The following is a 21,442-nucleotide window of genomic DNA, read 5'->3' as shown; positions in this document are numbered from 1 at the left end:
AATGGAACACAATATAATTATTAAACTGATCAATTATGGCAAGTTCTTTCACAATAATTTGATTACAATCTTGTTTAAACCAGTGAAGATCAACCGTAGCAATTTTCGCACTCGCTTCCTTGTCCACTTCTTTATCTTCGGCGGGCTCGCGGGCTTCGTCTTTCTCCCTCCCCTCCTCCTCCTCTTCTCGTTTCTCCTCCTCCTCCACCTGCAGCGGCTTCGGTGTACTTGCTTCATAATAGAAACTATCAAGATCGCACTGAATACCAATAGAGCGAGTTTGTGGCTTGTCCAAAATATCAGAACACAAAGAATAGGACATGTTGTCTGTTCAAAGGTGAAACTGATAATGAACTAAATTGAGCAGAATGCACACCTTATATAGGCGGTGCGCAAATTACTGAACTTCTTTCACCATGCTCGTCAGAGGTGTGTACTCCATCACACGATCGCTAATTAAAACACAATATGCAGAAGTATTTGCAGGTACTGCACTATTAAATTCCATTTCAATACGAACATCTGTCGATGATTTCAAATGACTTGGTTGGTGTGAACAATCTACAACAATCAGCGGTGTTGATTCACAAAACGTTTTAAAGTCAATTTCTGTTCCGAGTTTGCTATTGATTGAATGATTATAATACGAGGGCGCGAAATCCAGGAACATGCGGTATAATACCTCCTTCTTACCCAGCAGATTTTCATATGGATAATACTCGCTGTTTAAATATACTTTAACATTGTAAATACCACAGCTATCGAAATTAGATATTGGTTTTTTAATTTTATTCTCACGATCAGTTTGAAATGCAATTATAACGTATTTTGGACTATCAAGACTCAATGTGGTACGAACTGCCCAAGAATGGTTAAGTGAATTTTGCAAATTTGTTAATTCACAAATTTCCCAATTCCGGAAACCTAATTTCAGTGGAGTGTCAGCATCGAGCAGTCTCAAAAATTTCAGTCTTACATGATCTTCTAAAGTTATGTAGGGCATTCTCCATTGCAGTTTTGTAATTTTCACACTAACGCTTGTTCCACTTGTAGACTCAACACAATTTAGGTCTGTCGGTGACCTCAATAAGACGAGTTCCTGTTTCAAATTTAAAATTATTCTTTGAAAATCTTCAAAAAACGGTAGGATTAATTTCAGTGGTACACAGAAAGTGAATCTATTATCCGTTAGCTCATATCCTGCTCTGTCAAAACCAGCCAAGTGATATGTGTTTTTATCGAGAGTATTCTTCACTAGAATAGCTTTAATTGTGGATGTTAATCCAATCAATTTTGATTTAGAAATTTGCTGACCTGCTAATCCATATCGTATTTCGTCAAAAAGGTTGCTGATTACATTACTGCTTGATTTATAGTCTGCTGCAACTGCTGCATCGGCTGGGTCTGTTCCCGGTTTTGTACAGTTAACTGTTTCCTCAATCAATATGAATGATTTACAAGGTAAAGAATACACATCTAAAGAATTTATGCCAATACGTGCCTTGTCAGAGTTTTTTATTTCCTGTCCCGAATAAACTGTATGAGTGTGAAATTGGAATTTAGTAATATCATTATAAAACTGAAGGTCTGTCTCCACATCCAGAATTTCACTAATTGCTGCCGCTCCTCCTGACATTTTGCCAATCAACTATAAAACCAAACTTTTCTAATATTCTCGCGCTTTTAGCCGACAAAGCACGTTTGTTTTTAGGTGTTGACGCTATCGCGTTCCTTTCTCTAATGACTTGATTGCATGCACGTATTATTACTTATGTGTGGGTTGAAAATAAGATAACCCATTACTTTTCACGTATGTGCAACCTAATTGTAATTGTATCTCCACGGAAATCAATAAACGATCTGTTCTGGTCCGTTACCTTTACATTAATAGTTTGAATTCGATGCGTATTCAAAGGTACATAAATAATCGGTGATGGTACTTCGTTTATCAAATAGCCGCTAGGAACCTTTGGTAAAAATTTGTAGATTATATGTTTTTGTTTTCCATCAGAGTAACTGCCACATGCTAAATTACACTCAACTACAATACTGTCAACGCTTGTTATGTTAACCAAATGTTTGGAATAATGCCATTTATTTGCTTGCAAAACAACATTATCAAAACCAAGTATCTTAGCAATCAAATCAGAACGTGTTAAATCAATGGGTTTATCAGAATGAATTTCAATCTTCATAGTATTTGCGTTTGCATGTATAATAAGTTTATTCTTCTTCCCATCAATATTCAATCTATTCTTTAAAGATTTTATAATATCCTCAACTTCATATGCACCCGTATCCAACTCGATTAATCTATCGCCATATTTGAAGCTGGAATTTGTTCCTTTGTTAATGTTTGCAATACTATTGTAACTAGAAAAATTAATCAATCCAATTTCCCATTCACGATTCTTATCCAATTCTATAATTTCTTGCAAATGTTCATAGAGGTTACTCGTGTTAGATCACAATGTAATAACAACCATCTTGTGTGTGTGTGTGTGTGTGTGTGTGTGTGTGTGTGTGTGTGTGTGTGTGTGTATGTGTGTGCGTTCAGCACAAACACTTAATCACAACTGATTTGCAAGAAACAATAATGTAAGATGACCACAAATATCGCTATTTAATGGTTGCATATGCTCTACATTATAAAATATATATATTCACTCCATTTTCTTTTTTCCAATATTTGTCCAATTCGTATGGCGGTTGTAAATTTCCAATTGGATCAAAATACCAAACATTAGAGCCAACTTTCTTATATGCTACCCAATGTGTGCCATCCTCGCTTTCCCTTGCTAAATTCACAATGGCATTCTCGTTTTTTAGAATTTTTTTGGGTAATGCATCTAGCATATATATTCCTCTTAGCTGAATCTGTAATAATTTCGACCAATCAATCAAATCATAATTACTCAATTCTCCTCCAATATTCATGTCTTTTACTTCTTCCTACTCTTCTTTGTCTTCTTCCTACTCTTCTTTGTTGTTCTGCATTTCTTAACTTTAGGGAATAAACTCACTCCATATGATGATGGGGGTAGGGGTGGAATTAAAACTCTCCCCCTACTAGTTATTTGAGGAAAAGGCTTCAAAAAATACCCTTTTCCTGCAATATGTTTTTTCAACTGAGCTATAGCTTTGCGTCTAATATCATTACTATAACTTCTCCTCTCATTCTTCTTCTTCTTCTTTCTCAAAGACCCACCAAACGCCGCTTTAGCTTTCATGACGTTTGTAACAAGATAGCTAAGTGCTTTCTCGGCAAGGGGTGTTTGAGGATTTTTGAAAATGTCCCATGCAGCGTTTGCTAGAGCTCTGTCAGCTACCGCTCGAGTTTTATTATTGCTATTTTGCGTATACGCTATATCATGTACCTTGCAAGCTCTATCTAATGAATTTATACCTTGATCACCTCTCTTTAACCTTCCTTTAACCTTTGTTCCTGGCACACACCACTCGTATCCCAGAATATGAATTTCCTCTTGCAGGTTATCAATTACCTTATTTAAAATAGTTGATGTCACATTACCTGCCAAACCTGACACACCTTTAAAAACTCTTGCCGCTGAACTCAAGATTCCTTTACCCCGTTTCCTCAAACTCTGCTTTCTCCTACATACCATTTTTCATTACCTTTCAACTCAATGGTTGAACATTAACTGAGGTTAATTAATCAATACACCAACTTGAATTGAATTGAATTGGTTTAATTTTCAATTGAGTTGGAAATGAATTCACACGCTATTGCTATGATACATTGCTTGAATGATAAGAATATTATTTCAAATAGCAAATAATCTGAAAAGATGAATGCAATTTGAAAAGGGGGGAAATGATGCTGGCATTGCGCGCCCACCCACATCTGCAGGAACACGTGCCAAAACAGATGTGGGAGGGAGCGAGCGAGAAGCCAGCGCCGCTTGGGTGTACAGCTGTGTAGCGGTAAAGACTACTGAGCATGCTCACAACAAACTATAAAAGACCCAGTCACCTTATTTAAATATCATTCATAACAGAGCAGGTGAACCAGCATTTCTTCTTCTGTGTGTTTCTACTATTCATTGTGAACAGGTAAGAATTGAAAACAATTTTTATAGAAACAATATTACAATTTATTGAACACTACTTTCACACATACATATCAACATGTAAAGCATGTTAATGCTAGATGCTTAGTGACATAAAAATTGTTGAATGCTAATTTAGCATTTAACAATTTTTATGTCAGTCATAAAAGCATTAACATGCTTTACAAACAGAGATAAGGTTTTGCACTTTAATTGTTAATTTTCAATGTCTTTTGTGCTCAAAATCCGGGTAAATCTTTCTGGAAGATAAACATCTGTTGTTCGTAGTCCAGGTACCCGGATTTTGAGCACAATTCGCCGCCCGTGCTGGTTGGACGCCTCTCTCACGTCACATATCGGATATGGCAACCCCTCTTCCAGCTCGCGCAGAGGCGACCATGGCTTCTCAGTGCGGCTATTCAATAATCTTAGAAAGCTCTCCGATTGCATCTCGTCCTCTATCTCCACTTCCTCCTCCTCCTCCCTCAAGAGAGGCACGATCGAGCTGTCCTCTTCCAGCACACGTTTCTGTTAAAAAAATATTTCATTAGACTCTTATTTGTTTCAGATTTTTCATCATCAAATCATACGAGAGAGAAAGGGAGAACTTGCTCAACAGATTCACTACTCGAAACTGAAAGTAAGTAATAACTCGGAAATTCTCTGATTACTTGAACTCAATTCAAATTGCTAGATAATTGAGTCGAAAAATTTTTCAGTTCATTACATGCTCATTTTTATCAAAAATAATTTTGTTTCACACGAAATATTGTAAACAGTTTATGCATGTGAACGCATTTTTCATAATTCAAATAACAATGTATTATTCGAATCAATATTTCAGTTCATTACATGCTCATTTTTATCAACAATAATTTTGTTTCACACGAAATATTGTAAACAGTTTATGCATGTGAAAGCATTTTTTATAATTCAAATAACAATGTATTATTCGAATCAATATTTCAGTTCATTACATGCTCATTTTTATCAACAATAATTTTGTTTCACACGAAATATTATAAACAGTTTATGCATGTGAATGCATTTTTCATAATTCATATAACAATGTATTATTCGAATCAATATTTCAGTTCATTACATGCTCATTTTTTTATCAACAATAATTTTGTTTCATACGAAATATTATAAACAGTTTATGCATGTGAACGCATTTTTCATAATTCAAATAACAATGTATTATTCGAATCAATATTTCAGTTCATTACATGCTCATTTTTATCAACAATAATTTTGTTTCACATGAAATATTATAAACAGTTTATGCATTATTCGAATCAGTAATTTGATATGGTAAGTAATATATATATATATATATTATATATATATATAATATATATATATATATATAAGTAATAACTCAGAAATTCTCCGATTACTTGAAATCAATTCAAATTGGTAGATAATTGAGTTGTTTCAGTATAATCTTTCATGCAACATATTCGAATTTGTTATCAAAATTACTAAAACATGTTTATTTTGAATTTTTATCCAAATTTCAATGCAACCATCATGAAAATTTATCTGTGTTTGGATTGTTTTGATAGCACAATTAGAAGTCAAGCTCAGACTTGACTTCGCTCACAGTATAAGAATCAGTAATGACTTGTAATGTACACAAAAGATTTTATCCATTGGAAATTAGTTTTAAAAATTCACATTTTATAAAGATTTTGTGCACATTACATGTTAATACAATAATAATATTTCTTTAAGCTCACCTTTGATTGAGTGAGCACGCCCTCGTCCTCGAAAACTAGCCTCCTCTTCACCGCCTGCTTGTTGGGTTGAGTTGACAACACTGCATGCCGCGGTGCCCAGGTAGGTGCTGGTGCTAGACGTTGAAGAGGGCTGTCCCCGATGATGATCTCCCCGGTTGGTGATGGTGGTTCCACGCTGAGCGGTGAGGGGGCGGGTGCGGCAGCGGACGACTCAGCAGCGAGGGCAGCTTTCCGCTGCCAGTAGTTGAGAATGTGTTGGTGTGGTGGTGGGCTATCTGGTAAGATGAACGATTGAGAAGATGATGGAGAACTCATCTCGTACGATGTGTGAAGTATACTGAATCTGTGTGTTAGAAGACGGAAAAAAAAAAAATCTCATCTAGAACTCAGCATGAGAGGGTGAAAACACTTGCTAGAAGCTGAAATCCCCCATGTCAACTCACTTAAAAATTTTTTGAATAGCATTCTCAAATGATTTCTAATATTATTAAATATTTCACAACATTTCAAGATAGAGGCTCACTCAATCATTTTTTGAATAGCATTCTCGAATGATTTCTAATATTATTAAATATCTCACAGCATTTCAACATAATTATCTCCTTTATATCGATGCAAACAGTTTATACTTGGAAGCTATGAGCCGAAGCTTACCTGTTGGAAATTTCAAATTCCTCTCAGAGGAAGAAATTTCCAAGCTTGATTTCGCGAATTTGGACAGCAATTCAGAAACCAGATATATAATAGAATGTGATCTCAAGTACCCTCAAGAGTTACATGATAAGCACGCCAGCTTCCCACTCGCACCTCTCCACCAAACACCGCCGCGCGAATTGCTGTCGAACTACCAAACAAATGAGAACGGTAAAACTGGAACCAGAAAACTCATGAACACACTTTTTCACCGTGAAAAGTACATTGTTCACTATGTCAATTTAAAGCTCTACCTTCAGCTCGGTTTGAAATTATTGAAAGTGCATCGCGTCATTAGCTTTTCCCAATCTCCCTGGCTGAAAAGCTACATTGACTTCAATATCTGGAATAGACAGAACACGAAAAATAAATTTGAAATATCCTTCTTTAAGGCCTGTTGCAATCTGATCTTTGGCAAGATAATTCAATCTAGTCGTAAGCAAATCAATGTTAAAATTATCACGGATGAAAAATGGTTAGATAAGTACATTTCAAATCCACTATGTAAACGCTGGCAAATAATTAGTCCGAAAGTGATCGCGGTTTTCTCTCGCAAGTTGGAACTTAAAATGAACAAGCCTGTCTATTCCGGCTTTTCCGTACTGGAGTTGAGTAGATTCCATATGTACGATTTTTTCAATTGCAAATTACAAAAAATTATACTGTGGAATCGTATAGAACTCTGTATGACTGATACCGAAAGTTTTCTTCTAAACCTAAAAGTCGAAGACGTGTATCAGTTGATTAAAGAAAATTTGAGCCTTTTCGATACTTCTAACTATCCACCTCGCCACCCTTGCTTTTCCATGGAGAGAAATGAAGTTGTAGGAAAGTTCAAGGATGAGACTGCCTCAAAACCTGTCCATAGATTTGTAGGCCTAAGATCAAAACTTTACTCCTTTTTAGTATGTAACGAGAATGAAGAACCTGTAAATAAATGTATAGCAAAGGGTGTACAGACTGGAGTGAACTGTAGAAAACTTAATTTTAATTTATATAAGAAATCATTGTTTGAATGTAGTGAACATATAGAAAAATTTAATATGATGAGGTCCTATAATCACACCATGTATCAGGTTGAATATGCAAAAATCTGTTTGAGTCCTTATGATGATACCTTATGATCATGAAACACCGAAAATAATCGCTCGAACTACTTTTCCATGTCTGTACTTTCTACCAAATTACGCACCAATACTTCCAAGGATTCAGACATAAACTTGTAGGAATCTGAAAATTTAATTTTGCCTACTGAAAGTGTCAAAAATCTCTCTGACGTATTTGCGATGCAGGAAATTTCTTTTCTACATTTACCGAGTGCTTTCAGAATGAAATGCGAATCAAAACCGGAGAAATTATGAAAATAACACGAAATGTACTCCGGAGTACGAGCTGTTAAATTACAAGAAACATGTGCCACACACAAGTAATTACCGGTTTCATGCGCGTGGTGACAACATTTAATATCGCTGTCTAAAAATGGTTCAGCACAAAGCCCGCAGTTTACCGAATTTTGAAATTCGCGCTCTTGACTTTCGGATAAAGCTTGCATCTGAATTTCTCATTTCATATCCTCATACAAAATGTCGCCGAGATCTGTAATTTCCTGAAGAAATTTCTCCATGATTTTTTCGTCTAAGCTACTCGATCTATGGAGTACAGGTCCGTTGGCGATTTCCCCATTAACATCTATAACAACGAAACAATAGCCGCAGGGAATATGCTGCGCAGTTTTCTTTGTGTAACTACAAGTAATTTCATCAGAATCGGATTCATCATCATCATTATTATCGATATTAACAACATAAGTTTCTAAATCCGCGTAAATGGTGTACTTTTTCTTCAACGTCGTGCCTAGTTTCTTGAATTTAATTGTCTCTTCGCGTTTAGGATATGAAACTCGCTGTGATTGAAACTTGGAACAAAGTTCCACATGTTTCATCAAATTTGCTTTACCATCACAATTTTTAGATTTGTTCGATGTAAATCTATGGAAACAAAAATTACATACGTGCACTTGACCGTCGCATTTTGAAAGGTTTGATTGATTGAGTATTTTATTTATGTAGATTACAATATATACTGTCTTATACACTTATATACAAAGGTGGGAGAGAAGACGCGATAGCCCATTTTTCCCGTTCGCAGTATTTACTAAACAGAAATGAGTTTTTCCTGCATCGCCTTTTAGCATTAAAAGATTAATTTGGTGCTTACGAGTGCCGAAAATGCTTGTACAGAAGGGGAAAAACTTTTTGTTCTTGTATGCGATGACGTGAATTGCAATATCCGGATTGAGTATTTCAAATTTCTTAATATCGCGTGTCGTCACCGGGAAATTTACTTCTCGCGTATTAAGTGTGTGAGCAAACTTGCTCAAATACTTTACACTCAAGTCCGAGTTCCTTGGCTTCTGATGGAAATACGCGAGCACTGACCATGAAAAGCATTTTTCATCAGAGAAATTTTCGACATTCATAATACATTTTTTGTTTTTAAGAAATTGCGGTGTTTGAATGAAACTGGATGTGTATATAGGATTGAATTTAATCACTTCCACATCCAGTGATTGAATTTTCTTTAGCACCCATCCACTCCCATGTCTTACGAAATTTTCGAAAGATGAGAGGATTTTTTTCACAGCCAAGAAAAATGCTCATTAAAATCTTCATAGTTCTCAAGCACATTTAGCGCTATGTTGGAGTAACTATGTAGATTTATTAGAGATGAGACAGTCTCACCAACCTGCTTGTCATCCATCACCACTAATTTATACAGCAAAACATTTAATACTATAAACCACTTCACATTCCCATCATGGCGTGCCGCATGTTCCCTAATTATGTCGAAAACTCGACGTTTCGACCTCTCAAGCACGTTGGTGATGTCGATATCCTCAGCCTCGTCATCGAGGGTGATGCGATGGCGGACTGCGCTTGAATTCATGCCACGTAGTCTGCGTTCCCTCGGCATGATTCTGAAAAACAAAAGAATAATGATCAGGATGAGATAGAGTACAACAGCATGTTTAGTTGTGAATTGGCATTGGTAGAAGAAGGCTGTGTGTGAAAATGATATCTCAAGATCACATAATGTTGTATGAAAGATTAAGATTATTATCTTTTGATAAAAGATGGTTGAAATCTTCTCCACATTTGTCCGCGGAAAACATGGCGAAAGAAGGCTTTATATTCGTGTGTGCACCAGACATTGTGCGATGTGCATTTTGTTCAATTTGTTTGGGAAAAGGGGAAGAAAGTGACATACCAGCAATAGAACATGCAAGGTACAGCCCGAACTGTAGAAGGAAAGATAATATAAAAATTGAAGAGGAGAATTTCAATAATAATATTCTACGAGAATATGAAGAAAGATATTCAACTTTTAATTGTGTAGAAGATTCATCCGTTCAAGGAGAGTATTTTGAAAAGCATCATCATCTACATTGTGACTTTTGTAAATCATTATCCAATAAAGCAGAGTATTTTGCGAGAAATGGTTATTTCTTACATAAAAATCCATTCTATCTGCAATGTGTCTATTGCAAATATATTATCAAAAATCCATTTGGAAAAGTAATACATTTACCGTTTTGTTTATATGAAGAGTGTGAGAAAGAAGAGCGGGGGTTGGATGTACCGGATATAGCGTATCGTAAAGATGAGGTAAAATCGCATGCATGCAGTATATTGTAGAAGGTTTTTTATCCTCCAAGGACAAAAACTGTGCTCCGAGGACAATTTTGTGCTCGGATAACAATTTTTTTTTCCTCGGAGGAGAGAAATTGTCCTCGAAGGATAAAATTAAAGTAAAAATGTACTTACATGTACTGGTTGATGCTGCGTGAATCTCCTCAACTGTGTAGGTGGCTATGGTATCGTCTCAGCTCTAGCTTCCTTTCAGATTGATTCCTCTCAGGTGTGTTGCTTCGACGAGAGCTCAACTGGTTATGAGGTCCGGAACTCAAGTTGAGAGGTGAGAAAATGCTGTGAAAACAATGAAATATTTAATAACTGAAATCAATCGAGAGACGAGAATGCTATTCAAAAAAGTGAGTCCTATGTTGAAAGTGAAGAATGAAAAGAACTATAGCTATTTATGGGTTAGAGGTGGAAAAATTTTTCTTCGGAAAGAACAGGGTTTATCTGTGATCACGGTCACGAAAATGGAAGATCTAGAAAAACTGTAAGTCTTTTCAAATTCTTAATGTACTTGTTTTATAAATTCCCTATATTATTTTTTTTCGGTAAATTTATAAAATGTATTTCCTTTTATAACAATTTTTTATTTGAGTTTCTGGTTTCAATTATTGTTTTCTTTAGAACTGTCAATGGTCAAAATGTAATAGGCCTACTAATTTTATGGTCTTGGTTATTATTCAGAGTTATTTTTCAGACTTATTGTTATTCAGAGTTCAAAGTAAATTTTAATAATAAATTCTGTTCATATTCATAGTTACTTTAGAATTGCGTATTTGAATTGTGTGTTTCAAGGAATATATTAGTCGAATTGGTAAGTAGTAAAATAATAAGAATTAAATTTAAGACTGATATCCGATTCTAGTCAGTGTTTAGTATTTTTAAATCAGAATATTAGAAGTCTTAGACAGAACTTTGATTTGTTTTTGAGTGAGCTGAATAATATGAAAGTGTCTCCGGACTTTATCATCTTGACTGAAGTTTGGATATCTACAGATGGGATAAATCTGTTTTGCATCGATGGGTATAATTCATTTGGTTTCTGTAATGATAATTATCGAGCAGGAGGCGTTGTTGTTTATGCCAAGTCCCGATATAGATGTAGCATAGTGAGAGGTGTAGATATACAGTCAGCCGATTGTTTGCAGCTTTCCTGCTCTGTTGATAGCATTGAATTCATTATTTTAGCAGTTTACAGATTACACAGTATTCCGTTAGCACAATTTATCGAAGATATCGGTAGCTTGATAACTCCTTTCAAAGGAAAGAATTTAATTTTCACTGAAGATATCAATTGTAATATTTTGCTTGATGACAGATTATCTGATTCTTATCTCAGCCAGATGGCTAGTCACGGATTAAACTGTCTTATTGATAAACCAACTAGAATAATAGGTGATACCCAAAGTTGTTTAGATCACTGTTTTATCCGATTTAGCCAATTGAAATTTACAGTTAAATACAATGCACATATATTACACCTTGGAATAACTGATCATTCAATGATAATTCTAGAACTGGAAATAGGAAGGAGTTGTAATATAAAAGATTCAAGTAATAAAAGTAACTTGGTGATAAACTTCAATGAATTGGAAGCCGAATTACAGAGGCTGCAATGGGAGAGAGTTTTAGATAAGAGTTCTGTTTCAGCTGCTTTCGATTTATTCATCAGCCAGTTATCCAGTTATCAGATCTGATAGAAAAATGTAAATATAGTAAATCTAGAAATAGTACCAATGCACTACCTGATAAATTAACTCCATGGATTTCAGATTATTTATTTAGAGGTATTGATAGGAGAAAAAAATTGTACAAATTGATGATTTCAAGACCATATGATGTAAATCTTAAAGAGTATTACAAATCATTCAGAAACAGGTTGAAATCTGATTTGAGGAAAGCTAAGGAAGAGTACTACATGAATGAATTTGATAATTGTTCTGGTAATGTGAGGAATCAATGGAGAATAGTAAATAGATTGATAGGAGAACGAGAACCCAAGGTAGAAGTTACTAGCTTAGTAGTAAATTCGCATACTGTCACTGACAAAGAACGTATTGCTGAAGAATTCAATTCATTTTTTATCAACATTTCTCAACAGTTACGAAATTCAGTTATTTTTACAGAAGATCACGAAGAAATAGATTCCCGCTTCACTTGTAAAGATATGCCACATTCATTATTCTTATTTCCGACTGACAAAGCAGAAGTTTTAAAAATAATAGCTGATCTAAAAAGCAATAAATCCCCTGGAATTGACAACATTAATAGTTATATTGTAAAAAAAATTGTCATTCATATTGCTGGAGTTCTGAGTGAACTTTTCAATTGGAGCATGAAGACTGGTGAATTCCCTGAATGTTTGAAGATTGCAATTGTGATCCCAATCTTCAAGCATGGTAACAGAGAAGAATTGAATTGTTACCGCCCAATATCGCTGTTGCCTGTTTTTGCCAAGATTTTCGAAAAGATAATAAAAATACTTTTTTAATAAGTTTTAATAAAAGATTAATAAGTTTTCTCAAAAGATTTGATTATTTTAGTAAAAATCAATTTGGTTTTAGAGAGGGCTTGAGTACCGAAGATGGTCTGGTTACATTTCTTGAGGATATTTATAATAGTATTAATGAAGGTAAAAAATTTTCAGCCCTGTATGTAGATATCACTAGAGCATTTGATACAGTAGACCACTCAATATTATTGAAGAAGTTGTATGCAGCAGGAGTACGAGGTTTACCTCATAAATGGTTTGAAAGTTATCTCACAAACAGAAAGCAGTGTGTAAGAATTGGTGGATGTTATAGCAATTTTGAAGACATTGTATATGGAGTGCCCCAGGGTTCTGTATTAGGGCCTATTCTATTTCTTGTGTATATCAATGACCTATGTAATGCTAAACTAGATGGGAAATTGACTGCTTTTGCAGATGATACAGCACTTACATATTCAGGAATTGATTGCGATGCATTATATGTGAAAATGAGTGCCGACTTGAGAGTCTTAAACTACTGGTTTAGTAAGAATTATATGGTAATGAGTGAAAAAACTAAATATATGATTTTCAACCTAAGAGGAGATCTATTCTTTAATACACCATTGTCGTATCACCGTTACTCATGCGCTGCTTTAGATAACTGCCACTGCCTGACAATTGAGACTGTGAGCAATATTAAATACCTTGGTCTAGTTATTGACTCAAATCTATCTTGGAAGAAACATGTAGCTAAATTAAAAAAAGAGTTCTGTAGAGGAATTAGAAGTTTTTACATGTTGAGAGAGCTGTGCCCCACTGGTGTGATGATAAATGCTTATCATGCTCTCATTAGTTCCAGGATGAGTTATGGGCTCGTATTATGGGGTGGGACTTATGTCTCAACACTTTATCCCATCATAATTTTCCAAAAGTCCTTCATTCGTATTATAACCAGAACACCTAGAACTGATCATTCATGGCCGATATTTGTTCATTTCAAGATACTTCCAATAAGAAATCTTTATGTTTATGAAGTATTGAAGCTTTTTTTTCTTAGGAGTTTGAATGAAAATCTCATTAGAGATGTGAGATATAACTTTAGACAGTTTATGGTTTAGGTTCCACATTCGAATTTAACGATATTCCAACATTCATATTATTTTAATGGTCCTAGATTGTTCAATCTAGTGTCGCAATATCTAAATTGCCAGGAACTTTCAACTTCATTTCTGAAATGTTTGAAAAACTACCTGCTCAGTGTTAATGACTGTGAATCATTTCTGAAAATTGTAAGATGATATTCTCATAGAAGAAATTCCATTATTTATTATTATTGAATCCTAAATAATAATCTAATTAACATATCATTTCTTAGAGTATGCATTTTGTATTGTAAATTTTCTATTTTTTGGTTTTATCGCTGTATGCCTTCTATTTTTCATAATGTAATTACTTCATCCTTGTTTTCATGTGATGGGCTACCGTAGCAGAAAAAAATGTATTTTCTTTTAAGTTATAATTTTTTATGCCAAGTTTATTTATAGAGCGGAGCGGCCTACTCCTCCGAGTATTTTTAGTTGTTTTATTGGGAGTAGTACACCCCAATCGGGCTTATGCCTAGGGGTGTCCACTTTTATTTCACATTTTTTTATATCTTTCTTTTCTATTCTGTATTATGTTTGTTTGTGAAATAAATGAATTGATTGATTGATTGATTGATTGATTGATTGAAATGTTGTGATATAGAAGAAGATTTATCTGTTCAAGGAGAGTATTTTGTAAAGCATCACCTACATTGTGACTATTGCAAATCATCATCTGATAGAGCAGACTATTTTGCAAGAAATGGTTATTTCTTACATAAATATCACTATCTGCAATGTGTATTTTGTAAATATATTATCGATGAACCATTTGAAAAAGTAATGCATTTACCGTTTTGTTTATATGAAGAGTGTGAGAAAGAAGAGCGGGGGTTGGATGTTCCGGATATAGCATATCGTGAAGATGAGGTGAAATCGCATGCATGCAGTATATTGTAGAAGGTTTTTTATCCTCCGAGGACAAAAACTGTGCTCCGAGGACAAAAACTGTCCTCCGATGACAAAAATTGTCCTCCGATGAGAAAAATCCTCCCCTCCGAGGACAAAAATTGTCCTCGAAGGATAAAATTAAAGTAAAAATGTACTTACATGTGTTGATTTGACGAAATGACAGCTATCTCCTCGGGTATGCTTCTCTCAGCTCAGGTAGCTCCTCGACTGTGGTTGTCTCAGCTCAGGTATCATCTCAGCTTAGCTAGCTCCTCGGCTATGCTTCTCTCGATGCAGGTATGTTTCCCTCACGAGAGCACAACTGCTTATGAGACTGGAAACCGAGTTGTGAGGTGAGAAAATGCTGTGAAAAACAATGAAATATTTTATAACTGCAACCAAATATTAGAAATCAATAAGTAAGTGTTATTTCAAAAATATGCTGTCATATGGTAAATATGCTATATATGTGCTGTCAACTCAACCCAGCAAGCAGCCGGTGAAGAGGAGGCTAGTTTTCGAGCACGAGGCTGTGCTCACTCAATCAAAGGTTAGCTTAAAGAAATATTATTATTGTATTAACATGTAATGTGCACAAAATCTTTATAAAATGTGAATTAGTTTTTGAAAACTAATTTCCAATGGATAAAATCTTTTGTGCACATTACAAGTCTTATTTGAATAAATTATGTTTATTTGAATAAATTGAACTATGAAATTACTGATTCTTATACTGTGAGCGAAGTCAAGACTGAGCTTGACTTCTAATTGTGCTATCAAACAATAAATTTTCATGATGGTTGCATTGAAATTTGGATAAAAATTCAAAATAAACATGTTTTAGTAATTTTGTATTGATTCGAATAATACATTGTTATTTGAATTATGAAAAATCCGATCACATGCATAAACTGTTTATAATATTTTGTGTGAAACAAAATTATTGTTGATAAAAATGTGCATAAAATGAACTGAAATATTGATTCGAATAATACATTGTTATTTGAATTATGAAAAATCTGATCACATGCATTGTTGATTGTAATGAACTGAAATATTGATGTTTTCTGCAATAACTTCAATATCAAATTACTGATTCGAATAATGAAAAATCTGATCACATGCATAGTTGATTGTAATGAACTGAAATATTTTTCGAGTCAATTATCTAGCAATTTGAATTGAGTTATGTTAAAGTAATTGGAGAATTTCCGAGTTATTACTTACTTTCAGTTTTGAGTAGTGAATATGTTGAGCAAGTTCTCTCTCTCTCTCGTATGATTTGATGATGAAAAATCTGAAACAAATAAGAGTCTAATGAAATATTTTTTCAACAGAAACGTGTGCCGGAAGAGGAGGAGCACAGCTCGATCGTGCCTCTCTTGAGGGAGGAGGGGGAAGTGGAAACAGAGGACGAGATGCAATCGGAGAGCTTTCTGAGATTGTTGAATAAAAATTGTAACAAAATCCGGGTACCCGGACTACGTACAACAGATGATTATCTTCCAGAAAGATTTAGCCGGATTTTGTGCACAAAAGACATTGCAAATTTTAAATTGAAGTGCAAAACCTTATCTCTGTTTGTAAAGCATGTTAATGCTCGCTGTGCAAAGCAAAGATCGCTGTGCAGAGAGAAGCATATGGTTTCACTTTAATCTGACAGTATAGGAACGGTCGATCAAAATGGAACTTAGTTAGTCGTTGTCTGTATTCTCCTTCTCTAGCCTTTCGTAACGCAAAGATCGCTGGGCAGAGAGAAGCATATGGTTTCACTTCAATCTGACAGTATAGGAACGGTCGATCAAAATGGAACTTAGTTACTCGTTGTCTGTATTCTTGCTTCACTCGCCTTTCGTAATAGAGAATAGCAAAAAAGGAATTTAGAAGGAAGGGTGCCAGTAAGAGATGGAGTGAGTAAAAGAAGGAGAGAGCAGATGTGCCATCTACCTAGAGCTGTTCAATCTCTGTCTGCTACTTGTGAGAAGCGAGGGGGCATATCCTGCTCTCTCTCTCTAAAACCTTGAGCCGAGCGCTAGGCATTAGGTGTTTGACATCACCATCATGACAAGGAAAGCCCACGTAGCACGCGTTCTTATCCATTAAGTTAATACCATCAACATGTTGATAAGGAAAGTGGGCGTCGTAGCACGCGATGTACTTTCATTAAGCACACACACTTGGCTCTGATCGCTCAAGCTAATAAGATCAAAAATGAGTGAGAATGTTGATTGTACAAGTTTCAATGAATTCTCAGGTGAATTCTCAATTGCACCTAGTCAGGTGGAAAGCAAACCATTATTATTATTAAGCATTAGATGTAGAAATATGGATTCACTTTAATTTGACAGTATAGATGTAGAAATATGGATTCACTTAAATTTGACAGTATAGCAAAAAGGATTCACTTCAATCTGTCAGTATAGCATTAGATGTAAAAATATGCATTCATTTTAATTTGACAGCATAGATGTAGAAATATGGATTCACTTTAATCTGTCAGCATAGATGTAGTAATATGGATTCACTTTAATTTGACAGTAGAGAATTTGAGAATGGATTCACTTTAATCTGTCAGTGGAGAATTTTTCCCTCACTCCCCTCACAGGGAAATTATTTTTTCCCTCACTGAGAGAGAGAGAGAGAGATCACTCTCTCCTTCCACTGGGAGAGAGAGAGAGAGATCACTCTCTCCTTCTTCATCCCCCTCGTCCTCACTGGGGGAGGGGAAGATTAGATTAGATTAGATAAGATAAGATTAGATAAGATAAGATAAGATTAGATAAGATGAGATGAGAGAGAGAGAGGGTGAGAGGGAGAAGGAGAGGGAGAGAGAGAAGGAGGAGGAGAGAGAAAGAGAGAGAAGGAGAAGGAGGAGGAGAGAGAAAGAGAGAGAAGGAGAAGGAGAAGGAGAGGAGAACACCCCCCAACACCCCCCACCATGCGGGCGGCAGGAAGGGGATGGCTGGATGGGCGAGGGGTGAGAGGGGGGAGGGGGTTTTGGAGCAAAAAAGTCTGTCTGAACTGTTAAAATCCCTCTACTAATCACTAAACTCAAACTACTAAGCTACTATCCTACCCAGCACAGGAAAGTCTCTAGGAGTCCCAGCAGGCTCCAGAAAAACTATGGATTTCTCGAAATTTCCATTTCAAAACTTGAACCTAGCCTATACTCTACCTGGCCTACAAACCAATCCCACCAACCCCACAATATCTATCCTCCTATACCTCACCTACCTATTTAACCCTCTATCAGTTAATCTACTCAACCCACCCCACTCAAGCCACCCTACATGAATTATGCTATTCAACCTACTCTAATGAACCCAACATAAACTACTTTACCCACCCCACCATACCCAACCAACTCAACCTAAGCCACCCTACCTGAAATAACGTACCTAAACTATTTAACCTAACCTTGACAAACTAACCTACCCTACCCAAGATAACCTACATAATCTACTACACCTAACTCACCTTATAAAAATGGAACTACCTAACCAACTCTTCCTAACCTAACCAACCCGGCATAAACCACTGTACCTAACCTACTTGAGCGGGCAAAGCCCGCCTCCCAGCCAGAGTGCAAAGCGTGGAGGCTGCTACTCACCCCTGTACAGTCATACCACTCATGGGGGTGCAGGGGAACAATAAAAGTGATGAAAAGAGGAAAAAAATATGACAGGATTTACCTTGGGAGGGACCAAGGACCCCCTCAATTTTTTCAACTTTTCAATGCTTGATTTCAAAGCAAAGTCAAGAGGAACAATCTTACTCAGCACATTGGAATAAGGCTATTCATCATAAATGAGAACTGGATGGATTGAACTGAAGGTGTATCATCAAGCCAAAAATTAAATCCAGAGGACACTCGAGGGGGGTAGTGTGATTTTTGGAAATTTCGAAAAATCTGAAGTCACACTGAACCTCATTTTTTTGAAAAAAATTTTTAGAAAAAAAGTGTGAAATTTCCAGAAAAAACTGTGGATTCTATAATCTCTTGAATAATATCATTGGAAAGAGGACCAGAAATAACCCACAGAAAAACTGTCAAATAACAAATTTCAAAATTCTAGGGTGGGGTGGGGGGACCCTCATATACAGTGCTGATTATGGATCAGACTTACAAGTTTTTTTATGCTCAAAATCAAATTCGGCAGTCAAAGAAACATCAGTCCCAAGAAAACTAACCATGTTGATATGAAGGGGGGTGATGGGAGGGCGATTTTTCGATTTTTGTCAATTTTGGCTCATATTCAAGGATTTTTACAGTCATGAATTGATGGTCTTTGTATTTTTTACATCAGATTTAAATGTTGGAATCACATAACCCGCCGTCCATGCTGCTGATATTGCATCATCAAACCAAAAATTAAATCCAGGGGGCACTCGAGGGGGGCTGTGTGAATTTTGGCAATTTCAAAAAATCTGCAGTCACACTGAACTGTGAGATGATGTTGACATGTGTCAAAAAATGATCAAGAGTGATAAAAAAGTGAAAAAAAAACAAGAATAACAGATTCCACCTTGGAGGTCCTCCTGGACCCCCCCAATATTTTCAACTTTTGAACCGCACATTTCTCAGCAAAGTGCGAAAGAGATCTTTTGTTTGAAGCCTCAAGATTTATCGAAATTTCCATTTCAAAACGTGAACCCAGCCTATACTCTACCTGGCCTACCAAACCAAACCCACCAACCCCACCCTATCTATCCTCCTTCACCCAACCTACATATTCAACCCTCTATCAGTCAATCTACTTAACCTACCCCACCTAAATCACCCCACATAAATTATGCTATTCAACCCACTCTATTGCACCCTACTTAAACTACTATACCTACCCCACCCTACCCATCCCACTCAACCTGAGCCACCCTACCTGAGATAATCTACCAAAACTATTCAACCTAATCTTGACAACCGAACCTACCCTACCAAATATAACCTACTTAATCTAACCTACCCAACACACCTTATCAAAAGATACTACTCAACCTAAGCCACCCTACCATAACTCACCTTCCTAAACTATTTAACCCAATCTTGACACCCTAACCTACCCTACCCAAGATATCCTACTCAATCTACTTTACCCAATCCACATAACCTTAGCCATCCTACCTAACCAACTCTCCCTAATCACCTATCCCACCCTACCTAACCTACTCTACCTAACCCACTCAACATCAACCACCATACCCTACCCTACCCTGGCCCACTCAATCTACTCTACCAAATCCACATAACCTTAGTCATTCTACCTAACCCACCCACCCTACCTAACCCGCCCAAAATTGGGCAGGCAAAGCCCGCCTCCCAGCCAGAGCACTAAGCGCAGAGGCTGCTACCAAACACTATACAGTAATAAAAGATCATTGAGTGGGCGAAGCCCACCTTTCAGCCGGAGCGCGAAGCGCGGAGGCTTCTGACCCACCCCAAAGAGAAGTTCAGGGGGTGAAGCCCACGCCTAGCACAAAGTGCGAGTTATATATATACTATAGCCGGAGCGTCTGAAAACCTCCTGACAAGGGTGATTGTTGTGGTGGTTGATGATCTATTGGATTCTATTGACAAGTGGTTGAAACCATAGGAATAATTATGATATCTGGAAATTTTTCATTTTGGGGGGGTCCAGGACCCCCCCCAATATTTTCAAATTTGAATGGCACATTTGTCAGCAAAGTTCAAAGAAATCTTTTTGTTCAGCGCCCCTACATTACTAGATTGCTAGAATAAAATTTTGACTGGGTCAGGTGGGGTGTGGGGGGGAGCTTAATTTTCGATGATTTTTGCATGATAGAAAATTTGAAAATCCTCAGCCAAACTGGGGCATCTGACAATACCAACTTCCATCAGGATGTCTCTAGGTGTCTTGGCAGGCATTGGGAAAATTATTGATTTTTTAAAATTTTCATTTCTTGGGTCGATGACGCCACCCTCGATTTTTGGAAAATTGTGGGGGGGAATAGCTACAGTTTCAAATCCCAGGTCAATCAACTCAGAAGATACCAAAACATCGCCTCGCACAGACGAAACATCAATTTTTACAATAGGGGGCCCAGCCCCCTCATTTTTTTGAAAAAAATTCTCAGAAAAAAAAGTGTGAAATTCCCAGTAAAAACTGTGAATCCTTTAATCTTTTGAATAATATCATTGGAAAGAGGACCAGAAATAACCCACAGAAAAACTGTAAAATAACAAATTTAAAAATTCTAGGTGAGCATGAGGGGGACCCCCATATACAGTGCTGGTTATGGATCACACTTACAGGTTTCTTCATGCTCAAACTCAAATTCAGCAGTCAAAATAGCATCAGTCCTGAGAAAAATAACCATGTCTATATAAAGGGGGGGATGCAAGGGCGATTTTTAGATTTTTGTCAATTTTGGCTGATATTCAAGGATTTTTGCAGTTATGAATTGATGGTCTATGTATTTTTTACATCAGTTTTCAAACTTGGAATCACGTAACCTGCCATCCATGCTGCTGATAGTGTATCATTGAACCGAAAATTGAATCCAGGGGGCACTCAAGGGGTGCTGTGTGAATTTTGGCAATTTTGAAAAATCTGCAGTCACACTGAACCGTGAGATGATGTTGACATATGTCAAAAAATGATCAAAAGTTATGAAAAAGTGAATAAAAATAGCAAGAAAAACAGATTCCACCTTTGGGGTCCTCCTGGACCTCCCCAATATTTTCAACTTTCGAACTGCACATTTCTCAGCAAAG

At 36.3% G+C, this 21,442-nt stretch overlaps 1 protein-coding gene across 1 annotated transcript; it reads right to left on the bottom strand.

Moving 5' to 3' along the window:
- Positions 1-3,946: 3,946 nt before the first annotated feature.
- On the bottom strand, positions 3,947-6,349 carry LOC120354990. Its single transcript, XM_039443214.1, has 2 exons — positions 5,813-6,349; positions 3,947-4,598 (listed from the first exon to the last, which is right to left on the bottom strand). The coding sequence occupies exons 1-2, from the start codon at positions 6,125-6,127 to the stop codon at positions 4,287-4,289; spliced, it is 627 nt and encodes a 208-aa protein (XP_039299148.1). The 5' UTR covers positions 6,128-6,349; the 3' UTR covers positions 3,947-4,286.
- Positions 6,350-21,442: the final 15,093 nt, after the last annotated feature.

This window comes from Nilaparvata lugens, chromosome X (assembly GCF_014356525.2).
Source record: "Nilaparvata lugens isolate BPH chromosome X, ASM1435652v1, whole genome shotgun sequence".
Taxonomy (NCBI): domain Eukaryota; kingdom Metazoa; phylum Arthropoda; class Insecta; order Hemiptera; family Delphacidae; genus Nilaparvata; species Nilaparvata lugens.
The sequence above is the reverse complement of the archived record's forward strand: the minus strand, read 5'-3'. Positions and strand labels throughout refer to the sequence as shown.